This window comes from Glycine soja, chromosome 17, assembly GCF_004193775.1.
Source record: "Glycine soja cultivar W05 chromosome 17, ASM419377v2, whole genome shotgun sequence".
NCBI classification, from domain to species: Eukaryota; Viridiplantae; Streptophyta; class Magnoliopsida; order Fabales; family Fabaceae; genus Glycine; species Glycine soja.
This window is the reverse complement of record NC_041018.1, coordinates 24,240,805-24,264,410: the sequence shown is the minus strand read 5'-3', so window position 1 is coordinate 24,264,410 and position 23,606 is coordinate 24,240,805. Positions and strand designations below refer to the sequence as shown.

At 36.3% G+C, this 23,606-nt stretch overlaps 2 protein-coding genes across 2 annotated transcripts; one reads left to right on the top strand and one right to left on the bottom strand.

Annotated features, from left to right (window-relative positions):
* Positions 1-3,166: 3,166 nt before the first annotated feature.
* Positions 3,167-4,214, top strand: LOC114391583 (protein MAIN-LIKE 1-like). The gene is made up of 3 exons (XM_028352574.1): positions 3,167-3,298; positions 3,392-3,880; positions 4,044-4,214. The coding sequence occupies exons 1-3, from the start codon at positions 3,167-3,169 to the stop codon at positions 4,212-4,214; spliced, it is 792 nt and encodes a 263-aa protein (XP_028208375.1).
* A 7,597-nt stretch (positions 4,215-11,811) lies between these two features.
* Positions 11,812-22,987, bottom strand: LOC114394040 (replication factor C subunit 3). The gene is made up of 11 exons (XM_028355588.1): positions 22,799-22,987; positions 22,603-22,713; positions 22,388-22,420; positions 21,584-21,752; positions 21,043-21,224; positions 13,505-13,641; positions 13,298-13,396; positions 13,047-13,116; positions 12,892-12,966; positions 12,365-12,410; positions 11,812-12,129 (listed from the first exon to the last, which is right to left on the bottom strand). The coding sequence occupies exons 1-11, from the start codon at positions 22,880-22,882 to the stop codon at positions 12,071-12,073; spliced, it is 1,065 nt and encodes a 354-aa protein (XP_028211389.1). The 5' UTR covers positions 22,883-22,987; the 3' UTR covers positions 11,812-12,070.
* Between the last annotated feature and the right edge of the window lie 619 nt (positions 22,988-23,606).

The window sequence follows — 23,606 nt, the reverse complement described above, 5'->3', positions numbered from 1 at the left end:
GATCTAATTAGTTAATATATTTCTTATAAAATATTATTTTGACCCTATGTTTAATAAGTTCATATACTAAAATTTGGTTGATTACTATTTATACAATAATGTTATTTTTTACTTGAATATCAAATAAAAATATTAAAATCAATTTATTAAATATATTTTTATTAAAAAATAGCTTTAAATTACTTTATTAGTAATATAATAATTAAGTTTATTTTATTTTATTTAATGAAAAAGATCACAAGTACCATTCTTGAGAGACAATCATGTTTTACTAAGAAATGATTAAAATATTTTTGTTGAATAATATTTATATCCTGAAGTTTAATTTTTTATACTCCACATTATTTTAGATCTAAATAGTTATTTTGGCCCTATGTTTAATAAGATCATACACTAAAATTTGGTTCATTAATATTTATAAAAAAATCATTTTTAATTAGAAACCATATAAAATAATTTTAAAACAATTTCATAAATATTATCCTAATTATGTTTATTTCAATGAAAATATCTAATATCATTATTTTTCATTTTGACATATAATATCGTTATTATTTTTTTTGAGAAAAAAATGTTATGAACTGATAATGTAAAAAATTCTACACAATCATCTAATCACAATTCATCATATATAATAAGTTTGTTGATTTTTAAAATAATTAAATAATGATTTATGATTGCATGACAGTGTAAGATTATTTTATGTTGTCAGTGTATAGATATTAAACTTTTTTTTTTGCCATTTTGAAGAGCTTTATTAGCTAATTATGTTTATTTCAATAAAAACATTGAATTTTATTAACATATGTATATGTATTTCGAACATGTGTTACAACAAGAATGACTCGTGGAAATGCATGTGCACCTGGCTAGTTACTGGTATAAACGAATGATGTGATATTTTAACGATGAACTGAAACTTATGTAAACTAGTGATGATGTGATTAAATAATTTATAATTTAAAAAATATTATATAAATGGTAAAGAGTCTTTTTCTTCTCCTTCACAACCTAAACCGCTCAACAATTTTCTTTATTTGAATTATATTGGATACAATATTATATATATATATATATATATATATATATATATATATATATATATATATATATATGTGTGTGTGTGAATATAAAAAGTATATAATTTATTATATATTTTCATACAATTACTGTTGTCATTCATTTTTTTTTTACCCTATTTTCCTCAAGAGAAACAATATTTAATTCATTGACAAAAGTATATCTATCATCATCCTTTCGAAAAAGTATCAATCGTTATCTTTTGTTTGCATATATTAAAATGTTATTAAGTACAGGAATTTTTTTAGAAAAATAAAAAAAAACGAGATAGTAAATGTTAATACAATAAAAATATAATCAAACATTTAAACCAATTAAGTGCAAAGGTCCATTAGGAAAACTTCGATGGTGTAATTTGGCTATATTATATATTATGATATTAAAATTTGAGTTTAATGTTCACGTATCTAAAATAATTTTATATTATTATCCATTATAATTCACTGTTTAAATTATTTTAAAATAATTCTTTTAAAAATTAATAAATTTATCATACATAGTACATTATAATCCGATGATTTTGTAACTTTTTACATTATCAAGGCATAACACTTTCTCTCTTAAAATATATTACATGAATTATTGATTTGGTAAAAAGATAAAAGAGAAGATAAAAGTGATTGTATTAAAAATATTTTAAATAACAATTATATAATTTATTGTTAGCTTAAATACATTTTTGGTCTATGTAAATTAGCATTTTTTATTTTTAGTCATTGTAAGTTTATTTTTCTAATTTTAGTTCTTGTACGTTGATATTTTTTCAATTTTGATTTCGGTAAGATATTCTGCTCATTATTAGTCCTTATAAACTAATACAATAACGTATATAATAATAATGTTTCTAGTAAGTTCATGTAATAATAGTGCAAATGGCTCTTACCATCTTTGGCATATTTGTGGTATGTTAAACACCCTGCGTCGGGATCCCGCCTTTGGAAGGGAATTTGGAAAGCTGATGTTCTAGAGAAACTTGGGTTCTTTCTTTGGCAAATTGCTCATGCAGCATTGCCAACAAACTCCTAGAGGTTTGCTTGTCACTTAACCGACCAACCAGGTTGTGGAAGATGTTCTGCTCAAGAAGAGAACATATTTCGTGCTTTAAAAGATTACCCCCACTCGAAGGAGTTATGGTCTCGGATCAGAATATCCGGGGTGTTGTTAGGTGCACCCAGCATTATTGCTGGTGCACCCAACATTTGAAGTGAATGGGCGAAAATGTCCTTCACTTAAAATATAAATTTCCTCCCTTCGCATTATTGTTTACCGCGTCTATACTCCTCCTTGCGCTGCTTCCTTTTCTTCTCTGCGCCTTCGACCTGTTGGCTTGTTCTCTTCTTGAGTGTGAGCATTGGAGGACATCCCCTTTACTTGTTGGTTTCTTTTCCGCGCATTAGCTGCTTCTGTTGAGACGTCTCCGCCACTTCTGCCGTCAAGGTAAGCTTCTCCTCCTTCGTTAATGGCTGCTGTAGGGTGAAGCATGGTGGTTGGTTCATATAACGCATACGGATAATCTAATCCGTATAATTCATACAGATCATGTGATCCATATAACTCATATGGATCATGTGATCCGTACGTTATTTTTTAATTAATTGAAAAATAGTTAGTTTATTTGTAATTTTAAATATAAAAATTTAATATAGTTTTAAAAATAATTATTGTTTGAAAAAATATGTTTTCAATTATGTTTTTAAATGGTTAGTTTATTTGTTAGTTTTGTTTTAAAAAAAGGTATGAATTTTAATTGTAAATATATTAATTTTGTATTTGTTTACAAATATTTTATTTGTATGAAATATAAATATTTATTTTTTATTATTAGTTTGTAAATAGTTATTGTTAGTTTATAAATGAAAAATATAGTTATTGTTTGCATTTTGACCAAAATATATGTACGTATGTGAAAATTTTCAGATTATGATTAGAACTAGAGGTTTAGGGCGTGCCTTAGGCTGAGTTATAGGTAGAGCCCTGGGCAGAGAGGATAATCTTCATTTAAATGATGTTCCCCAGGGGCGAAGGCCCATAGCATCCACACGTAGGCAATGGAAAGTTGTTGCTGCTGAGGATGCTTCTCGCGTGGATGACGCAACTGAAGATGTATTCCAACATGCTGAAGAAGTTGTTGATGATGTTGAGGCCAGGTGGGCCGCGTGACCCATTAGTGTTGACTGCCTATGGTGACCATGTTGCAGTCATTGTATGGAATGGAGAGGTATTTATAATTTTAAATGCATTATATTTGATAAGTATTTGTTATTATTGTTAAAATTATTTAAATTTTTTTCAGGAACGTCCTGAATTGAAGTTATCCTCCCATGGAAGGAAGGTTCAAAAATTTAGGAGGTCTGCTGCTGAAATTGAAGGACTAGTCGCTGCCACAGAATTAAGTCCTTTGATCGCATGTTCATTGGACACTAGCGGTCGAGGACTCATATCGGCTTTTGTGGAGAGGTGGTATAAAGAGACAAGCAGTTTTCATCTTCCAGTAAGAGAGGTGACCATCACCCTCGATGATGTGGCCTCTCTGCTTCATCTTCCCATCATAGGCGCATTCCACATCTTCGAGACTTTTCATGTTGACAAAGCGGTCTTGATGTTGATCGAGTTACTTGAAGTCTTTGGAGATGAAGCTAGAGCTGAGACAATACAATGTCATGAGGCATACATACGCCTATCATGGCTACGAGAGATTTATCAAAGTAAATGTGAGGTCGAACATTGGACTGTAGTAGCTCGTGCTTATTTGTTCCATTTGTTAGGTTCCACTCTTTTTGCTAACAAGAGTGCAACACATGTACGATAATTTGAATGATGCTTGTAAGAGCGACAACCGATAGCTTGCTGGATATATCACACTATTACAAGTAATTATTGTCAATTATTGTTATTTAATCGTTTTTAATATATTTTTAATATGTTCATTTGAAATTTGTTTTCTTCTGATCTAATCTATGTAGTATTGGATTTATGAGCATTTTTCATCTATTGTTGAGGCTTTTACGGACCCAGACTATGATGAAAGGTCACCACGTGCCTGCCGGTGGACTTATACGAAGGCTTCTACGAAGTCATTACCAGCATCGACATATCGAAAGCGTCTAGATCAACTAACAACTGCTGATGTTTGATGGATGTCTTACGGTGACCATCGGGCAGTTCGAGAGTTTAATATCATTTCATGTTTTTTTGGACATATCTGATGGGGTCCCGTTGTCATTATACACTGACCAGAGAGGGTGGTGAGGCAATTTGGGTACGTTCAGACCATTCCTCCACACTCTCCGGGTTCAAGGTTATCCTTGGAAGATATTGACGACAGATGGATGCATTTCTCTGAGTACCTTGCACCAGTGGGGCAGATTTGTGTTGTGCCAGAACAATGTGCACACGACTACATGGAGTGGTTCTACCTAATTTCACACCCATTCATGAGACCAACATAGCCTGGTGATCCACCCAGACATCCACCTGTCATGCAAGATGGGACATATGTGGAACCAGAGATGCCTAAGATCCCGTTGGCGCTAGCATCTGTGGAGGAAGCACCTGCACAAGGACCTTCTAATGTGGAGCATCCTAGACATGTAGTGGTAACATTTTAATTCATGTTATTCTTAATTTATTTTCATTTAATTATGCAATATGGAAATACCTTATCCGTTGTTGTCAATGTCATAAGATGCTTGTCAAGCAATTGCATAAAGGTTAGAGCAGTTACTCAACCTAAGGATAGTCACTGAAGGCACAGAAGCACATGATGTGATGCAAAACTGCATACAGATTGCTAGGAGTGTCATTGTGGATGGCAATGTATATGTCAAGTCACGATGAAGGCAACGCATGGATCACGCATGAACATTATGTTAATCAATTATAGACTATGTTTATCATTTTATTTTGTCAAATTTATTTTTTGGTGTTGCCAATTTTATTTGAATTGTTTTTAATATTACTAATGCCAAACGTATGTCATTTAACACCAAAGCACAACACTAAACCTTGGTTTACACGTGGCGGTTAACTCTAACAACACACATAACAAAATCTAAGTAATATATTAATGTAACAAATAATTATATATTAATGTAGGACATTACAAAGTCAGTGGAACCTAAATGTTCACTCTTCACTTAAATCAACATAGTCTACATCATCAAATTTCTATACTGATGCATTCTACTAATATATGGAATTGGTCACTGCTTTACCTGAGGATGACACTTGCTTGACCATAACAAAGCTAGAGGCGGTGAGAGAAAACGGTCTCTTAAATAAACTTGTTACACATGCACAAACAATTTTAAGTTATTATAACACAATTAATTGCATAAATTAAAAAATAGGATTATGATGAACCTACCTGAACAAAATGATTGTCATGCACGTGACCAATACATATTATGCGATGCACAGAAGAATCTGTTGGTGGTTGACTTCTAAGAGGAAAGAACGTCATGCTTTGTTGCAGAGACAACGATACAAGGATTACATTATACCATGATGCAATGACATATCCCATATCGGTTATATTCATCTACTTATGCATAGTAATCTGCATGAATCAAGTATACATATGACATTTATTTAAAGTTAATTCTAAAAAAACAAAACATTAATTACATACCATGGATAATCGATCAACAAGTAGGGACCTCTTTAATTCCTCAGATCCATGTGCCACCAAAGAGGTTGATATACTCATCAGACCATTTGGCAAGTTCTTTAAGCAAATGGTTGCACACCAAGGACCATGAATCTTCACCCATATCTAATAAAGCAGCAATTGCACGATATCTAAAGTTATCGTCACCTTTGACATCCACAATGTTTTCAATGAAATCGTGAATGAACGGATGAAATTGATCCAACATTGGCATGGTCCTTCTTGGAATGGCCTGGTTAGAAGATGATGCACTACGCTTGACTAAAGAATTACTATTTTGCACAGAATGTAAAGCATCAACATACTCCCAGTAAGATGGATCACGCTTTATTGATCTTTGGTTTTTGGTCATTGATTTCTTCTATGCACCATTAGTGTTGACCTTTTCTGGAGAAGGACACATAGAGTTTTGATCAGGGTAGGCAATTTCCCGAAGTTTACTCTTTAGAGTTACTTTGCCACAAACATCAAGCTCCTCAAATCGCTTGGATATGGTTTTCATCTCTTCCGTTATGGTCACTTGGGGCTCAGATAACCCTTGGTCTGAAAAACTTAGCCTCCGCCAAAACATATGGATTGAATCAAGTGGGATGGTACCAAGAACATATTTGGATAGCTCACATGCACATGAAAGACCGTGAGTAGTTCTCATCACACACCCACAACCAGAAGGATTCTTGCCAGCATAATGTACGCGCTTATACTCAGCAACAATTTGATTTAAAGCATATCTTGAAACTATGCCAAGAAGCCTCTTGTATAAGGTAACTTTAAAAACATGTCCAACCACATGTGTACTTGTTTCAAAGGATGCTTTAATTTTAGTGTGTTGTAGCCTAATCATGTTGTTCATGGCATCCCAAACACTACATAGGTCTCCAATGATATTTTGTAATAATCTTTTTAAAGCTCAATGAGCATATTCAACCCTACATTTCAAATACACAAAAAACAATAATTAAAATCCATCAATTCATTAACCCTAATAAAAAAACATTAACATTTTCATACCTGTTTGTTGTGTTTCTTAACTGCATCACCTTATTCGTCTAGGCTTTAACAAATTTTTCCTTGTGGGGAATTATCCATGTTTCGTTAACATAGTCAACAAACATTCATCATGGTGAACAAGCAATTTCAAACTTCTTAAGGCAATCATCGAACTGATGCTTGAAACAATAATCAACCAAACTCCCCCAGGCATCCATGACATACTCCCATGCATTTTTTTGACCTATTAGGGATTTACATTTTGCCATGACATTCTTGTCGATGTGAAACCTGCACAACAAGTTAGTACACTCAGGGAATACAGTTTTCACTGCATTCATCAATGTTAGGTCTTTGTCGGTCACAATAACTCCAGGTAGGGAATCACGTTTTAGAAAAAGACCTCGAAACCGTTCTAGAGCCCATACCACATTGTTAACACGTTCATCCTCCAGATATGCAAAACCAGTAGTGAATGTCATCCTCGTTGGTGTCACACCAACAAAGTCAAGTAACGAGAGTCTGTACCTGATTGTTTTGTAGGTACTATCTATCAAAAACACCAAATTACATGCATTGCATAACTTTACTGCATCAGGGTGACACCAGAAGATATCATGTACCACATCTTTATCCTTTAATCTATGCCAATGAATATATTAATCTCGTTCAAGAAGTTTCATTCGATGTTGCATTTCAGTATCACTTTCTCTAATGGAAGAACAGTATGCACTTCTTGCATTGTATATTTGTTTGATTGTTGTACAACTATTGGCATTGTGCTCCTTCAACATTAGCATAATGTTTTTTGGTTTCACCATTGACTTTATCATATCAGCAATAATTGTCTTTCCATTCTTAGTAAATCGACCAACATATGGATGTGCAACTAATGACTTGGCCAATTCATGATTATGACTCCCACACATCAACTTCACCATCCAACCTTGCCCTCTAGCCACTGGTTTCCCACGAAGCTTGAAGGGACACCCACATTTCCTACTACCACTATCTCTTCTAACAAAATCTTTCTTCCTACACCTATACTGACCACTCCTTTCACAACCAATTAACACAAATGAAGTTCTTCCTCTCATATCAGTGTTTGTGTCTGACCTCACAATCACCGCCACAAATCCATTTTCATAAGCAAATGATCAATGTGAATCATGTATGTTTTGATGATGTCTAAAAAAAATCACTTGATTGTCATCATCAAAAAGGGGGAGAATGTGAATGTATGTATACATGATTTTGATGATGCCAAAGAAGAATCAAACAAGGTCGCTTCAAAAGGATAAGCACTGCTTCAAGATTAATACAAGATTATTTCAACAAACAAAGTCTTGCTTCAAGATTTCTTCAAGATCAAGCCTTGCCTCAAAACAAAGGGTTTCAAAGACATGCAAGGCTCTGGTAATCGATTACCAGGAAGTGTAATCGATTACCAGAAGGGAAGTTTGAAAAATAGTTGTTGAAAAGGGTTTTGAATTTGATTTTTGAACCTATAACCGATTACTAGATGTTTGTAATCGATTACCAGCAACGAAACTCTTGAAATTCAAATTCAAAAGTCATGACCCTTCAATATATAACTGTGTAATCGATTACCAGGGAAGAATTTCAGAAAAAACTTTTTGAAAAGACACATCTCTTCAAACAATTTTGAAAAGGCACAAAGGGCCTATATATATGTGTGTGTCTGACTTCAAAAAGCAATGAGAGAGATATTCCAAGAGAACTTCATTGCCAAATGCTTTCTCAAAAGAAACTCCTGAGCAAGCACTTGCAAATCCATTAAAAGTTCATTCATGGACTTCAATTGTAATATCATTCTCTTCAAGAGAGAATTCCTCTTCTTTCTTCTTATACAAAGAGATTGTTTAAGGGACCAAGGGTCTCTTAAGTTGTAAGAATTCTTGAACACAAGGGATGGGTTGTCCTTGTGTGGTTCAGACTTTGTAAAAGGGTTTTACAAAGAGAAAGGAAAATCTCAAGTGGCTTGCTTGAGGACTGGATGTTGGCACAAGGGTGTGGCCGAACCAGTATAAAAATGAGTTTGCATTCTCTCTTCCCTTATCTCATTTATATTATTGCAATCAATTTTGTCTTGCATGTTTAAAGAACATTATTAAATTGATTGTTGCTTCTACTTCTGCATTCTGAGCCTATCATTTAAAAGGGGGTTAAAAGTTTGTTAGTGGGAAATTAATTCACCCATTCTTAAGTTATTGAGGCCACTTGATCCAACAATCGAGCCCACTACAAAATATCATCTCGGATAACAAACACCTACAACGCAAGCCACACAATTTTAGTCTTCAAATGGACATTCATTTTATCAAATTATAAACAATAAATCACATTATTACCTGAGAAGTATTGAACGCATCCGAACAATCAATATGTTATTCTTCATTCACACCAGCTTCATGTTCATTTTCATCATTCATATCAACTTCTTCAGACATTATATTGTCATACATCCATTGATCTTCGTCTATCTTAACAACAAATTTAAAATTTTCCACATCACAAACAAACAACACCTAACCGCACCATACATATACTATCACACAAAACTCTACGTAATTCTTTATTGTATACCATTTTATTAGAGGTGTCAGGCCAGGTTCGGCGGGTTGGCCCGGCCCGTTCTCCAAAAAAAGCTGGGCTAAAATTTGAGACCCGTAAACTGTTTAGGCTCGCCCTGTTTATCCTACAAGCCCGACAGGCCAGAGGCGGGCCGAGAGGGGCAGCCCGAGGACTAGTGCTTTTTTTTAAAAAAAAGATTATGGACTCTAAAATGGCCCAAACACACTCTCGCAGTCCAAATGGCCCAAATGCACGCAAGTCAGACCAGACCCTCACGGCCTCTTGAATTGAATCTCATTTCTCATTCTCTTGAATCTCTTCTCTCAAGACCCTCACCCTCAACCTCGAGCCCTCACCCTTCTCTTTCGATTTCGAACCCCAAGGTCATCTAGATTCTAGATATTGAAGTTTGTGATAGGTTTTATTCTTTTATTGCTTACTACTAGTATATTATTATTTTTAGTTATAAAAAATTATAAAGAGACAAGAGTTAGATTCAAAATTGATATTACCAACAACGATAAAGGACAATGCTAAATTGATGTTACCAACAACAATAAAGGACAATACAAAATATGGAATAAATAAATAAATAAATTGGCGGGCTAGCGATGGCCCGCAGGCCAACTTGAAATGGGCTGGGTTGGCCCGTTTATGGCGGGCCAAAACGGGTCGGACCAACCCTTATTGACAACCCTGCATTTTATAAACACTAGAATTCATAACCATATATATTAAAAACCAACAACCCTATATAAATAATAGCATACAAATTATTTCAAATACACATATAAACAAATAATTTTTATTTTAAAAAATTAAATACTAACATATTTATAATTTAAACGAATTAAAAATTTTAACAAGTTTTAAAAATTTAAAAATCCGAATAAACCATACGGATCACTTAATCCGTATGGTTTATACGGATCATGTGATCCGTATAAACCATACAAATTAAGTGATTCGTAAGTTCAAATTTAACTTACGGATTACATAATCCATATAAAAAATAGGGATCACATAATCCATAAGTTAAATTAAAACTTACGGATCACTTAATCCATATGAAACAAAAACCAAAACTACAATTGGGGTACCTTCGACAATGTCGCAATCGAACCAACCACCGCAACAATCACCACCGACTTGTAACACTTTCACCTTGGCCGAAGCGGCACCTCTCTCAACGGGAAAAACCAACACCAAAGGAGAAACCAAAGAAGAAAGCAAAGCACGCGAAACGTAAGTGGCAGAAACAGTAAACGAAACTTATTAAATGAAGAAGACGCAGGGGTATTTCTAGAATTATCAAAAATTGTTGGGTGCACAAGTAATAATGTTGGTACACCTAGCAACACCCGAATATCCTCCGGCAAACTCATTTTGGGTTTGGATCTGCACACTTGGTGACCCCAACAAATGGACGATTCAGCAGGTACTAACCATAATTCCAAGTTCCAGCTAGGAGATTCATTTATGCATTCGCCAATGGTCTCTTGGACACCCCCTTCCCACCCAGCGATGAAGCTGAAGGTGAATGGATCTGTGGATTCTGGGATGGGATTGCAGACGGAGACCCCTTTCTTGCAGAGCTGGAAGCTCTCCATAATGATCTTATGCGAACCTGGAATCTCGCATATATAACAACGACTAGTGGAGGCCATCACATCGTAGGATAACTCCATAATAGTTATGCATGTGCATGCAAATAGGATTTGGAGCACATAGTCTCTCATTCAGAAAGACTGAAATCCATGAGATCCGCGTACATTCAATTCTCCTCCTCCGTGAGCCAAGGATATATTTCTTAGATCACGAGATCCGCGTACTTAAGTTTTTTCTACTGAAATATATGACGTGAAATTGCTTACATAAGCACTGTTATTTATATAAACAATCATTGTTTAATAATACTATATCATAAATAATATATTTTCAATTATCACAGGACCCACAAAATTAATTTAAGTATTTACTTTAACAATCTTAACATTGGAGTGAATTTTTGTTTAAAATACTTAAATCTATATGAAATTATAACGACTACAAATTATGATAAACAACTCATAAGTAACTATGCATTATAGATGCAATTAGAGAGACTTAGTAGTTATATCTTAAGTTTTTCTTTTTTAGCTTTCCCAATTTACCAAAAAAAAATTGAAAGAGAAGGAAAGAGACTTTGGTTCTATTCCCAACATGATTAATGGTCAACAACAAAAGAACTAAAATTACATAATTTTAAAATGGAAGAACCAATATTGGATAAGAATTATAGGAAAATTACAATTTAGTCAAAATAAAAGTATAAAAGGATGAAACACTTAAAATTTGACTTATCAGTCCTTTGGTTCACGTCCACTACTATGAATAAATTGATGTTTTTACCACCTAAAATTTGGCTTGCGTCAGTTGACTATCGCAAATATTTATACAGGTGTATAAATTTCATTCAATATTTGAGTCAAATTACGAAGTCAATAATACAAACCGTCGTTCCAAAATTAAGTTGATAATATAATGTTGGGTTGGGCAAGAGATCAAGCATCATGCAAAGTCTACGCAATTTAAAAAAAGCATAACACCTTTACAAAGCGAATCATCATTCAGTAACAATTGATGCATACATGAAGAGAAAACCAACATGAGAAAACTCCATTATGTTAGTTAATTTCCAGTACATAATTCTTTAACATGTTGAGTCATGGAAAAGCAAAAACCATCATCTGACCTTCAGCCGAATGTTGAAATAAGGAAGGATTTATAAATGCTCATGAACTTGGCCACAAATGCTGCCAATGTAAACAAAAAACGAGAAAAAAAAAAAACAAAGTGGTCAGCAAGCAATTTTTGTTAGGCCAACTCGTATTAGAATTTATATTCACTTTGCAATTGTATAAATGCATTGCTTTAAACAAGTAGATTTATTGAGCCCACAAAATAAATATAAACAGGTTCAATAAAAGAATTCATAATGATCAACCATAAGATGTAACTGTCAATCTGACTACAACATTAAATAAATACCTTCAATGTGAAAGATCGCCTTCTGTCCAAGACGCATCCTATATTCCTGGTTCGATGAAGGGGAAAAATATCAGGAACCATTTCGAAAAGTAGGAGGTGAAAATGGCTAGACAATATCTTCACTCTTCCCCTTGGTTTGGTTGAGATCAAATAGGTAAGAAAGGAGAGGAAATTTTCAGAATTGTGTGGGTCATCTTTACCACACTACTTTAATTCAAAAATTTCTTTTCAATTCTCTGTCCTACACGACCAAACTCACCCTTCAGTCTTCAGTCTTCAGTCATTAATGTGTTATATAATAGTTATTTCCACACTAATAAGTAATGACTAATGAGGAAAATAAAATGGGGAAAAAAGATAGATGAATGCTTATACCAAAGTGCAATAGAATCACACAAAGGAGAATCAGTTGGTTAGGCTAACAAATTAGGAAAAATAAATATAGCAGGCCTGAACTCTTCTAGAAGACACGTTACAATATTAATTCCAGATGCTGATATGAAAAATAATACTGATAAAGCACTTACATAATATGCAGCCCAATGACATACTTCATGCTTTAGTTCTGCATCCAGTTTCCTCAATAGCTCATAAAGAAGCCTCTGAGCCAACAAATATAACATCAAAGTCAAGAAAAAATAAATAAATAATTTACAGGCGGAGTTGTAAGGAACACATTTACCTTCAAAATTATCTCTGGAGGAATGCAATTGATTAGCAGCTCATAGAGCTTTCCTCGAACTTGAAACAACCTAAGGTAGATGAGACAGACAGAGATGAAAGAGGCATTGTACACCACATAAGTCACTCAGATAACTAAATAAAACATGAAATTAGATTACTACACCAGTCAAAAGGCAATCCATGAACCAGACAATTTTCAAGGTTCAGTTGAACATTCAATTTATCACGGTCAATTGTAACAAAGCAAACCTTTTTGGGCTCTGTTCCTTCATTATGTCAGATGCAATTTCAGAAATATACTCTTCCCAGTCCATTGGAGGAATTGTTTGTTTGTTAGTGAAAGGATACCTGCAAGTATCACAGATTCACATGTGACGACAATATGCAAAAGAGACAGAAGTCAGTAGTTGACTATTTTCCCCTTAAAGCAAAGCTTTGAAAAGGAGATGAACTTACTGTTGGACACGACAAGTCTCAAATGACAATATGGCCCTCCTTAAATTTCGATTTGATTTCTCCACAATGCGAGCAGCAAAACCAGGAGGAAGTTGCAGCCCTTCCTTCTTACCAATGAATTCTAAAACTTCAACAATCTGCCATATAGATTTACAAAGATTCAATACAGATGAATATTGAATTCAAATAATGGGTAAGCTAAACAAGATCACTATATATTATAGTACATTTTGGTGGATGCCAATCTGTTGCATAATACTACCTCCATTCCTAATTATAAGACATTGTTGACTAACTCACGCATATTAAGAAAGTTGGTTAATTTAACTATTAACATTAAATTTGTCTGTAATTGTATTTGTTTTCAAAATTACCCTTAAATATTTAATGCATGGAGAGAGAATAACAGTAGTGGAGCTTTAATTTTTAAAACTGAACTCTTCTATTCTCCAATCATCATGAGAGAGAGAGAGAGAGAGAGAGAGAGAGACGGAATTCATAACATTCATTAAGGGTATTTTGGTAATAAAAAAAATAAAGCAATGGACAATTAGAAAAAAGTCTTATAAAAATGGACAAAGAAATTTCAAAACAATGTCTTATAAAAAGAGAGAGGGAGTATATCATAAGGCCTTGGATGCCATTAAAATGCCTTTGGCATACCCTTAAAAGCAACAAGGAACAAAAGGTGAAAATAAAAATAGATTGAGAGACAAACAACCTAATTATGGCTAATCCAAGCTTTTTTTAGTTTTCAAGGAAGTGTCAGGCCTAATCATAATGTTTAGTTTTTTTTTTTTTTTGATCAGCCAAAATAATATATATATATATATATATATATATTAACAAGTACCAGAGGTACTAAAATACAAGCTACATTCTGGTCTAGTCAACACCATAACAGATTGGTTGATGAACCAGAATAAACATATAGTAAGACTATTACAATTAATAAGCCTAAATTCGAATCCTCATCTACGAAGAAATTCTTCACTTAGGTTTGATGACCACTGATTATAGTGGGTGGTGAAGTCCTTCTCTAAGTTTTTGAGCCAAGTCCATAGCAGAAACACTGCATCATCTACCAATTTGTTTGCATTAAAGGCAGAATTGGAGAAAACTATACTATTTCTATGCTTCCAAATAGACCATGTCAGTGCTAACCACCACCCTTTCCATCTGTCCAGCTGTATCCCTTCATATGCTCCATATATATGCTGCAGAAAATGCTGTTTTGGGTGATGTGGAAAGACACCCACCAGATTTACCCAAGACAGCATTTCGCACCATAAAGGAAACACTTTGCTGCAATGAAAAAACAAGTGACTTGCGCTCTCCTCCATTGTTCTGCAGAAAGGGCATGTAAAATCTTGTAATTCAACATGCTTTCTCCTCAAGTTGTCTTTGGTTGGTAACCTATCTTTAAGTAACCTCCACGCAAACACAGCTACTTTAGATGGAACCTTCACCTTCCATAACTCCTTGAACTCACCATCCTGGTCCTCCTGCATTAAGTCCTCTCTAAGCACAGTGTATGCACTCCTAACCGTGTACTGGCCACTAGGATCTGCCACCCATACCCACTGGTCAGCACTGTTGGCCCGAATTCTGTGCCCCTGGATATCTTCTAAGAATGATACCGCCAAATCTATTTCGCTGTCGAACAATGGTCTCCTCCATTTAAAATCCCATTCCCACCCTGAATCTTTGACATCTCCCATTTGCTGAATGAAATGATCTTGCTGAAGAGATATACTGTGTAGCCTAGGATATTTCTCTAGTAAATGGGTCTCTTCCCCTATCCAAGAATCCTCCCAAAATTTAAATTTGTCCCCACGTCCTACCTTCCACACTATCGATCTATTCAGCACTTGACCCTGTTGAGGGTGCTGAGCTACAATCTTCAAGTCCCTCCACCATGTAGATTCATTATTGGCTGACCTTGCTTCACTTAGATTCCTCCACCCCCCATACTTTGACTCAATTACCCTAGCCCACAGCTCTCCCTGATTCTGAAAAAGCTTCCATCTCCATTTACCCAACAGAGATTGTATTAAAAGAGCTGATGTCTTTGACCCCCAAACCTCCATCTTCTTTTGGTAAGCACACCGTTTCCCATCGGATCCAAGCAATTTTATTTTGCTCCGACGCCCCTCCCCATAGAAAATTCCTCTGTAGTTTTATTAACTTATCCTCCACCTTTTTAGGTACCCTGAAAAAAGAGAAAAAATAGATAGGAATGGATGTTAGCACTGAATTTATTAAAGTCACTCTCCCCCCAAACGACAAGTGTCTTTGTTTCCATCTCACTAGTTTTCTCTCACATTTAGTAACGATAGGGTCCCATGTCTGGCATCTTCGCGGATTGGCCCCAATAGGTATACCAAGATATGTAAACGGAAAAGACATCACGCTACAATGGAGGTAATTGGCTGCACCACTTATCCACAAATCCGACACTCCAAAAGCCCCACAACTACTTTTAGCAAAATTAATTTTTAAACCCGAAGCAAGCTCAAAGGCCCTCAAGATAACTTTAATAGTTCTAACATTCTCCATAGATGTCTCCCCAAAAAATATTGTGTCATCTGCATACTGGAGGAGACTAATGTCCACTTTGTGTGTGCCCACCAAGAATCCCCTGTATAGCGTTTTCTCTATCGCTTTGGACATTAATCCATTAAGTCCTTCCGCAACAATGTTGAATAGTAAAGGTGATAATTGATCCCCCTGTCTGAGTCCCTTTTGGGGTAGAAACTCTGATGAAGGACTGCCATTAACCAAGACCGAGACCGATACGGATTTTAGACATCCAGCTATCCATTGGATCCATTTGGTGCAAAAACCCATTCTTGTCATCATATAAGTCAGAAACTCCCAAGACACAGAATCGTACGCCTTCTTATAATCGACCTTGAAAATAATGCATAGCTTTTGACATCTTTTGGCTTCTTCAACCACCTCGTTTGCAATCAGCACACTGTGGAGCATATGTCTACCTTGTATGAATGCTGACTGTCTTTCACTAATGATGAGATGCATAACCTTCTTCAGCCTGTTAGCCAGGACCTTAGCAAGTATCTTATAGGTACACCCTATCAAAGAGATTGGTCTGTAATCATTCAACACTTGAGGATCCGCTAGCTTCGGAATTAATGCTATAAAAGATGCATTCAAGCCCCTCGGAAAAACTCCATTGACATAAAACTCATCAAAAAATCTTAGGAAGTCTGATTTGATGATATCCCAAAATTGTTTGATGAATTTAAAATTAAGACCGTCCGGGCCCGGGCTTTTATCATTTCCGCAACTCCATACTGCCCTTTTGACCTCATCCTCTGAAAAACGCTCCACCAACATGTCATTCTGCTGACTGCCCATGGACTGAAAGCAAATACCATCCAGCCTTGGTCTTTCTTGTACACTTTCTTGGAAACGTTGTGAGAAAAACCTTCTGATTTCCTCTTTAACTATTGCCGGCTCATCCTTCCGTGATCCATCAATCAGCACTCCATTCAGACAATTAGCTCTACGCCTGGAGTTTATCAGCAGATGAAAATATCTAGTGTTACAGTCACCCTCCTTAATCCACTTGGATCTCGCCTTTTGTCTTAGTAAAGACTCGTGTGCCTGAGCTGCCTCCCATAACTCCTGTTGAAGCTGCTTTCTGACTATCAATTCATTGTGATCTAGCTGTCTGTCATCTGATTCTTCTTCCAGCTTATTTAAATCATCTTCAATCTTCTTGTATTTCTTGAAGGTATCCCCAAATTGTTCTTTGTTCCACACCTTGATCTTATCTTTGAGAGTTTTAATTTTCTGTTTTAGCACATATCCCCCCATCCACTCTGATGGTTAGATGTCCAGCTATCATGTATCAATTTCTTGAAGGAATTATCTGAAAGCCAGCAAAGCACTCTTGGATCTAAGCAGAACAGGGCAATGATCCGAGAAGTTCCTATGTAGTGTGTGTTGGGATGACCCGGGCCATTTAGAAATCCATTCAGGGGAAACCAAGAATCTATCTAACTTGCTCTTAGTAGTACCATTTGATCTGGACCATGTGAATCTCTTTCCCACCGATGGCACTTCTTCAACCTCCATGTCCGCGATCCATTCATTAAACTCCCTGATACTTCCATCCATCGACCCCCTTTGACATGAACCCAATCTTTCAGCAGGTGACCTGATATTGTTGAAATCCCCTAAAATGCACCAGTATCCTCCAGGATTTTGATCCTTCAGCTGCTTAACACTATCCCACAGTATCCTTTTATTTTGGAGATTGCACGGTGAGTAGATGTTAACATGTACTGGTTGTGTCTCCTGGCGCCACTTCCCAATCAGCAATATAAATCCAGCACCTGTAATTCTGCTTTCTACCTTAAAATGTCTGTCATTCCATATACAAATAATTCCACCTGCTGCATTAGATGCTGGGTATGCTTCCCAGCTGATTTCTGTATCCCCCCATAATGCTTGGCACATTGACTTCTCAACATTCTCCTTTTTTGTTTCTTGTAAACATAACATGTCAACATGATGCTCATTGACCAGCCTTCGGATTGCTGGCCACTTAACCCCCCTTCCAAGGCCTCTTACATTATAAGAAATAATATTCATTGAGACCGCATCCTGCTTCCCAATCTAACTGCCTCAATTTCATCTCTTTTTTCCATTTCCGCTATCTGCTGAACGTAACTCTTCTGTGGCATTTCAGTAGTTACCCCAATTCTGTGGCCAAGCTCCAAATCTTTTTTGCATCTTGAATAAGATTTCTTTCATGAGTTTCTTCCTCTAAACCTTGGTTATGTTTTCCTGCATGATTTTCTTCCTCCGACTTTACTTGTGTTAGAGGTTGGGCTTCCTGCGCTCTGTTATTACCTTGGGCTCTTGCTTCTTTTTTATCTTTCTCCTGCTGCTTTGGGTGTGAAAGCGTGTCCGCTGAGTTTATGACAGGCCGTAGTTCATGGGCAGCTCCCCTATGGGCTAAAATCTTTTTGTCACCACGCTTTCGTGAATACACCAGCCACGAATTGTTTTGGCCTGTTAAGTGACTTTTTGGGCTTGGTTGGTGGGGAGAACATATCTTAGTGGGGGTGTAAATATCACAGCCCAAATCCGCTACTCCTCCCACTTCCTTGTCACGTGACTGGTCAGCAACAGATTTAAAACTTCTCTTGTCTTCAACGTTCAACTGCGCCCTCCTATTTCCCTTTTCGTGAAAGTTCTCTGAGTTATCAGAGATGCCACACTTCTCATTGTGCCAGCTTCCCCCATTTAGGTGCAAGGGTGTTTGGTTGGTCTCCGCCTCCATCCTATCACTCATCTGCGACACTACAAAATCAGGCCGCACTGTGTCAGACTGTGCGTACACCTGACGGGCATCACCGTTGTCCTTTGGGCAATATCCACTGGTTCCCTTCTGTGTATCCGCTCCCACCATGCCCAGGTTAGTACCGTCGGCCAGATTTTCTGGTGACTGTTGCATTGCGGCGGTCATCCACTTCGATGCGTCCTCTTCGTTCTTGCCCGTCGCGAGGCCTTCTTTTGAGTTTTCCAACACCCCTTGCAAGCCGTCGTTCCACCGCTTTTGTGATTCATCTCCCCCCATGGTCGATGCGCGATCCTCTGTTGGAGTTTCGGACGATCGTTGCATATCGCCGTTCGGCGGTGTTTTTGCGCTCGCCGACCTGAGATCATCCACCTTCCCTTCCCCCGACACACTGACACCCCCCCTAACTTCCCCGAAGGTACCCGCTATGCTCAGGGTTCGCATCATGTTCCTCCATGCCTTCAACCTAGCTTCACGCGACGTTCCACCTTCGCTTTCCTCCGATTGGATCTCCTCAGAAGAGCTAAATTCATTCTGCCGCCAGCACTGGCATCTGGCGCATGAAACCCCACTTTCTTCCACTATGTTTACCGTGAAAATCTCCCCTTCTATCTGAACATTGACCACATGCTGTATGAGAGGCTTCCACGGCGTTTTGATTAGTATCCTTGCCATGTCCAACTTCCTTAGATCCTCTACATCGTCGTCAGCCTCCACCATTTCACCGATGGACGACACTATCTGCTTAATATGAGGTATATCCCAAGCCATCAAAGGTATACCCCAGCAATGAACCCATGTCAGTCTGTAACCGGGCCGCAACTTTGGGTTCCATTTCTCCAAAGAAATGAACAGATCGCCCCATCCTGTGTCTTCTTCCTCCATGACTTTCATCGCTTTTTCTTCATTAAGACCCAGGATCAAGACCATATCATCCCCAATGTATTTCGGTGATAAGTTTTCTCCGATATCCCATAACATCTCATCCTCTATTCTATCAAACATAGCCAAGTTTTTTAATCTCCCCACCCAAGCCTCCTGAAGCCATTGCTGCCCTTTCAGCGAGATGTCGAGGATCATTGTTGACCGCGAGCTGTCTCCAGTATACAGCTCCTTAGCTGGTGTTCTCCTCTGTTTTGTTATTGGGATATGTCTCCTTACGACCTCCGCATACGACCCTTGCTGTGCTCCCACGTTCAGGTCTGGTTTCATACTGAGGTACGTGTCTCTATTTACCTCCTGTTGTTGGTTAGACTCAGCGCGTCCCCTAGCCGTTGTTTGTGACTTGTCCCATCTTGCTCTCCCAAATTTAGGAGTGTTGGCATACATCTTTAACCCTCCAAAAATCATACTGTCTAGCTTCTTCTCCATCTGATGCACATCTTTCACCCCTTTGAACCTTACAAACCCGTATCGCTTTCCATTTCTGTTTCGTTTCCGGGATATGAAAATCTCCCTCACGTCTCCCACCTGCTTGAAGTGAATCCACATATCCTTTTCTGTTGCGTCGTCGGGAAATCTAGTGAAGTAGAAGGAAGTTACATCCTGCTTGTCTCTCCAATTTGCTCGCATGTAGCTGTGATGGTTTCCTATGTTTTTACGGTCGATGTTCAGACACGGGACCTCCGTCGTTCTCTCTCTGACACTCTCTCTCCGTTCTCTTCTATTCCTAACTCTCACCCACCCACAGTCTCTCTCTCTACTGTTTCTCTCACTCATCTCTCTCTCTCTTCGTTCTTGTACCAAGATGACGTGAGTAAAATACTGATCCCCTTTACATGATGCTAATCATAATGTTTAGTTGATTACCAAAGGAAATTTTAGCATTGTTTGATAATTAAACATTTGTAAATTTCTCACTGGACTACTGGAGAACTTGTCACGTAAGTTTCAGAAATTAATGTTGCTATTCTTCATTATATTTACGAAAGTGCAATAAAAATAAGAATAAAACTAAGAATTAACCTACTATAATGCTCACAGCAGCAACAAACAACCTGGTAGAACATCATTCATCTACTGAAACTGACTACCAAGCAATAGTATATAGAAGAATGAAACTACTTTGATTCACAATTGTGTCAGAGAAAAACAACCGCCTCTTATTGCAGGAAATTGCTTTTCTTATAGAAACTCAAACACAGACACAAAGGAAACAAACTCCTTACTTTCCTTGGCCATTGTATATGTTGAAAATATTTACCTGTTCTTCACTTGGTGCATTTATTCGCACATTGAGACATCGAGAGCGGATTGCTTCTGTAACTCTAGAAGAACTATTGCAACATAGAATTAATCTGCAATAAGCACTGTATTTCTCCATGGTTCTGCGGAGAGAATGTTGGGCTTCTCTAGAGAGTTTGTCAACGTCATTGAGCACAAGTACTGATAAAGAATACAAAATCAAACATTGAGAATTTTTTTAAGAAAAAATATAAAGATGAAAAATGCTTGTAATCTTCACATTTATTATACAGGACAAGGTGGAGAGATTGCTTATTCGACAATTGATATGGACAAAAAAAGGAAGAAGAAGAAAAAGGACTACAGTACATAAATAAATTAGACACTACAAAACTAAACCACACAGTACACAATCAAGGAGAAAATTGAAAGATAGCACTTACATTTGCAAAAAAAAAAAAAAAAACACTCAAAAATATATGTTTAACCATGCAAAGGTGCACTTTTCTATTTGCTTAAAACAACACGTGTAGAGGTTAAAAACAAAGACTTTCAGTTACCTTTAAATCCTTTCTTCCCCTTAGTATCAATTGGTCTGTTCTTAGCCATTTCTTTGATTACTTCCTGAACAATGTATCTGTCCTGAAAGCCTGCATCACTCGGACTCATTTCAATGTGATTGGCACTTGATAATGTTGTCAGCTCTAAATCAAGAGATCTACTCCCAGCCTGAAACCAATCCTCAAGCATTTCAAAACAAAAAACAAGCAACTAAAAATCACCAACAATTCAGTTTACTATGTAACAAATCCATCCATTGGAATACAATTCAAATTTATGTCACAGCACAAAGGATATCAACATAAAGTTGTACTAGAGAAGGGCACATATATGTAGTTCACTTGATACATCTAAACGAAAAAGAGTCTAAAAAAATGTATGTTTGTGGGGTTACATTGAAGGCATTTACTATATACCAAGCCATGTCCTACAGTTAAAAAGTTGTAGTCAAAACCAGCTCCTCCATCAGAATATTTTTCACAACAAAACACATTTTTAATTTTGTAAATATAATAAAACCTTGTAAAAACACATATTAGAACCAAGGAGGTCTAGCTCAGTTGGCTGAGCAAGGTGTGTGAGTATTCTAAACCCCCTGGTACCATGTTCAATTCTTACGGATAAAAAAAACATATTAGAAACATGATACATCAGCAAAGTTTCTCGGGTGCCCTTCCCTTCTGTCAAGGCACCATAACCAATTAAGCTATTGGCAGCCACTAATCAAAAAGGGTACCGTTAAAATCATAAAAAGCCGAAAATCATAATAACTAATAAGCCACAAAAAAATGGAAGAAGCTTACATCCACTTTCCAGGTCCTATTATCCACCTTCACCTGCAAGGTCAAGAAGGCCAGATTAGAAAGAAATCAAAATGAGGTCAGCAAGAAGAAAATAAACTACATTATACTCCAATACACATTTTTCTTTTCGTTGTTTTTGCAGTGACACTCTAAATGACTTGAAACAAAAATAAATAAATATATAAATAAACGAGAGAGAGAGAGAGAGAGAGAACCTTTTCGGCACCAGGTCCGAACATTTGGCGGAGAAGAGCCATGATTAGGGTTTTCTTGCCGGAGCCAGATGGGCCATAGAAGAGTAAATGGGGGCAATCCTGTTCCGTTACCTGCGATAACCCAAACAAAAAATCACAATAAAAAAATAGAAAAAAGGGGATAAAAATGGTTGATTTGATAGAGAGAATAGCATACCAATTTCTTGAGATTGCGAGCGATGTCGGTGTGGACCATAACCTGGTCGAGGGTTTTGGGACGATATTTGTCCACCCACAACATCTTCTGCCTCTTTTGTTTGTTTCTGTTTCTTCAACTGATATCGCTGCTGAGTGCTGAGAAGTGAGAAAATACACCTCTGCAGTGGCTGTGGAGGGAAAGGTAAGGCATTATATACCCTAGTCTGGTTTTCTTTACGGGTGAATTATCAATTCTCAAATTATTTTAAAAGGTTGAATTTGATCTCCATTTTAAAAGGAAAGGTATTATTTTAAGAGAAATTTAATCCTTAAACTTAAAAAAAAAAATTAGATTTGGTCCTTTTTTACTTAGATCAAATAAAAGTTTTTTTTATATTTAAGGATCAAATTAAATCTTTTAAAAATTTGAAAATAAAATTAAACTTTTTAAAATAAATTGAGTCAAATTGATAATTAAGCTAACTCAATTTTATCTTAAGCTTAATGTCATTTTAGTTTCATTATGTTTTACAATTCTTTTGCTTTGGTATAATAAATTTTGAAAGTTTGTTTCTCATCCTTTATACTTTCGAATTGTATCATTTTGATTTTTTATTTTTATTTTTTTGTTAGAAAAGTTAGTATTCGGTTAACTTTTAAATTTTAAAATAATTTAATGTCATTTTTGTTTAATTATGTTTCGTGGTACATTATGTTTTAAAAGTTTGATTATGATCTTTTATGTTTTCAAAATGTATTATTTTTGTCTTTTTTTCAATTTTTTTGTTAGGAACGTTAGTGTATGTAGTGTTTTAAATTTTAAGATA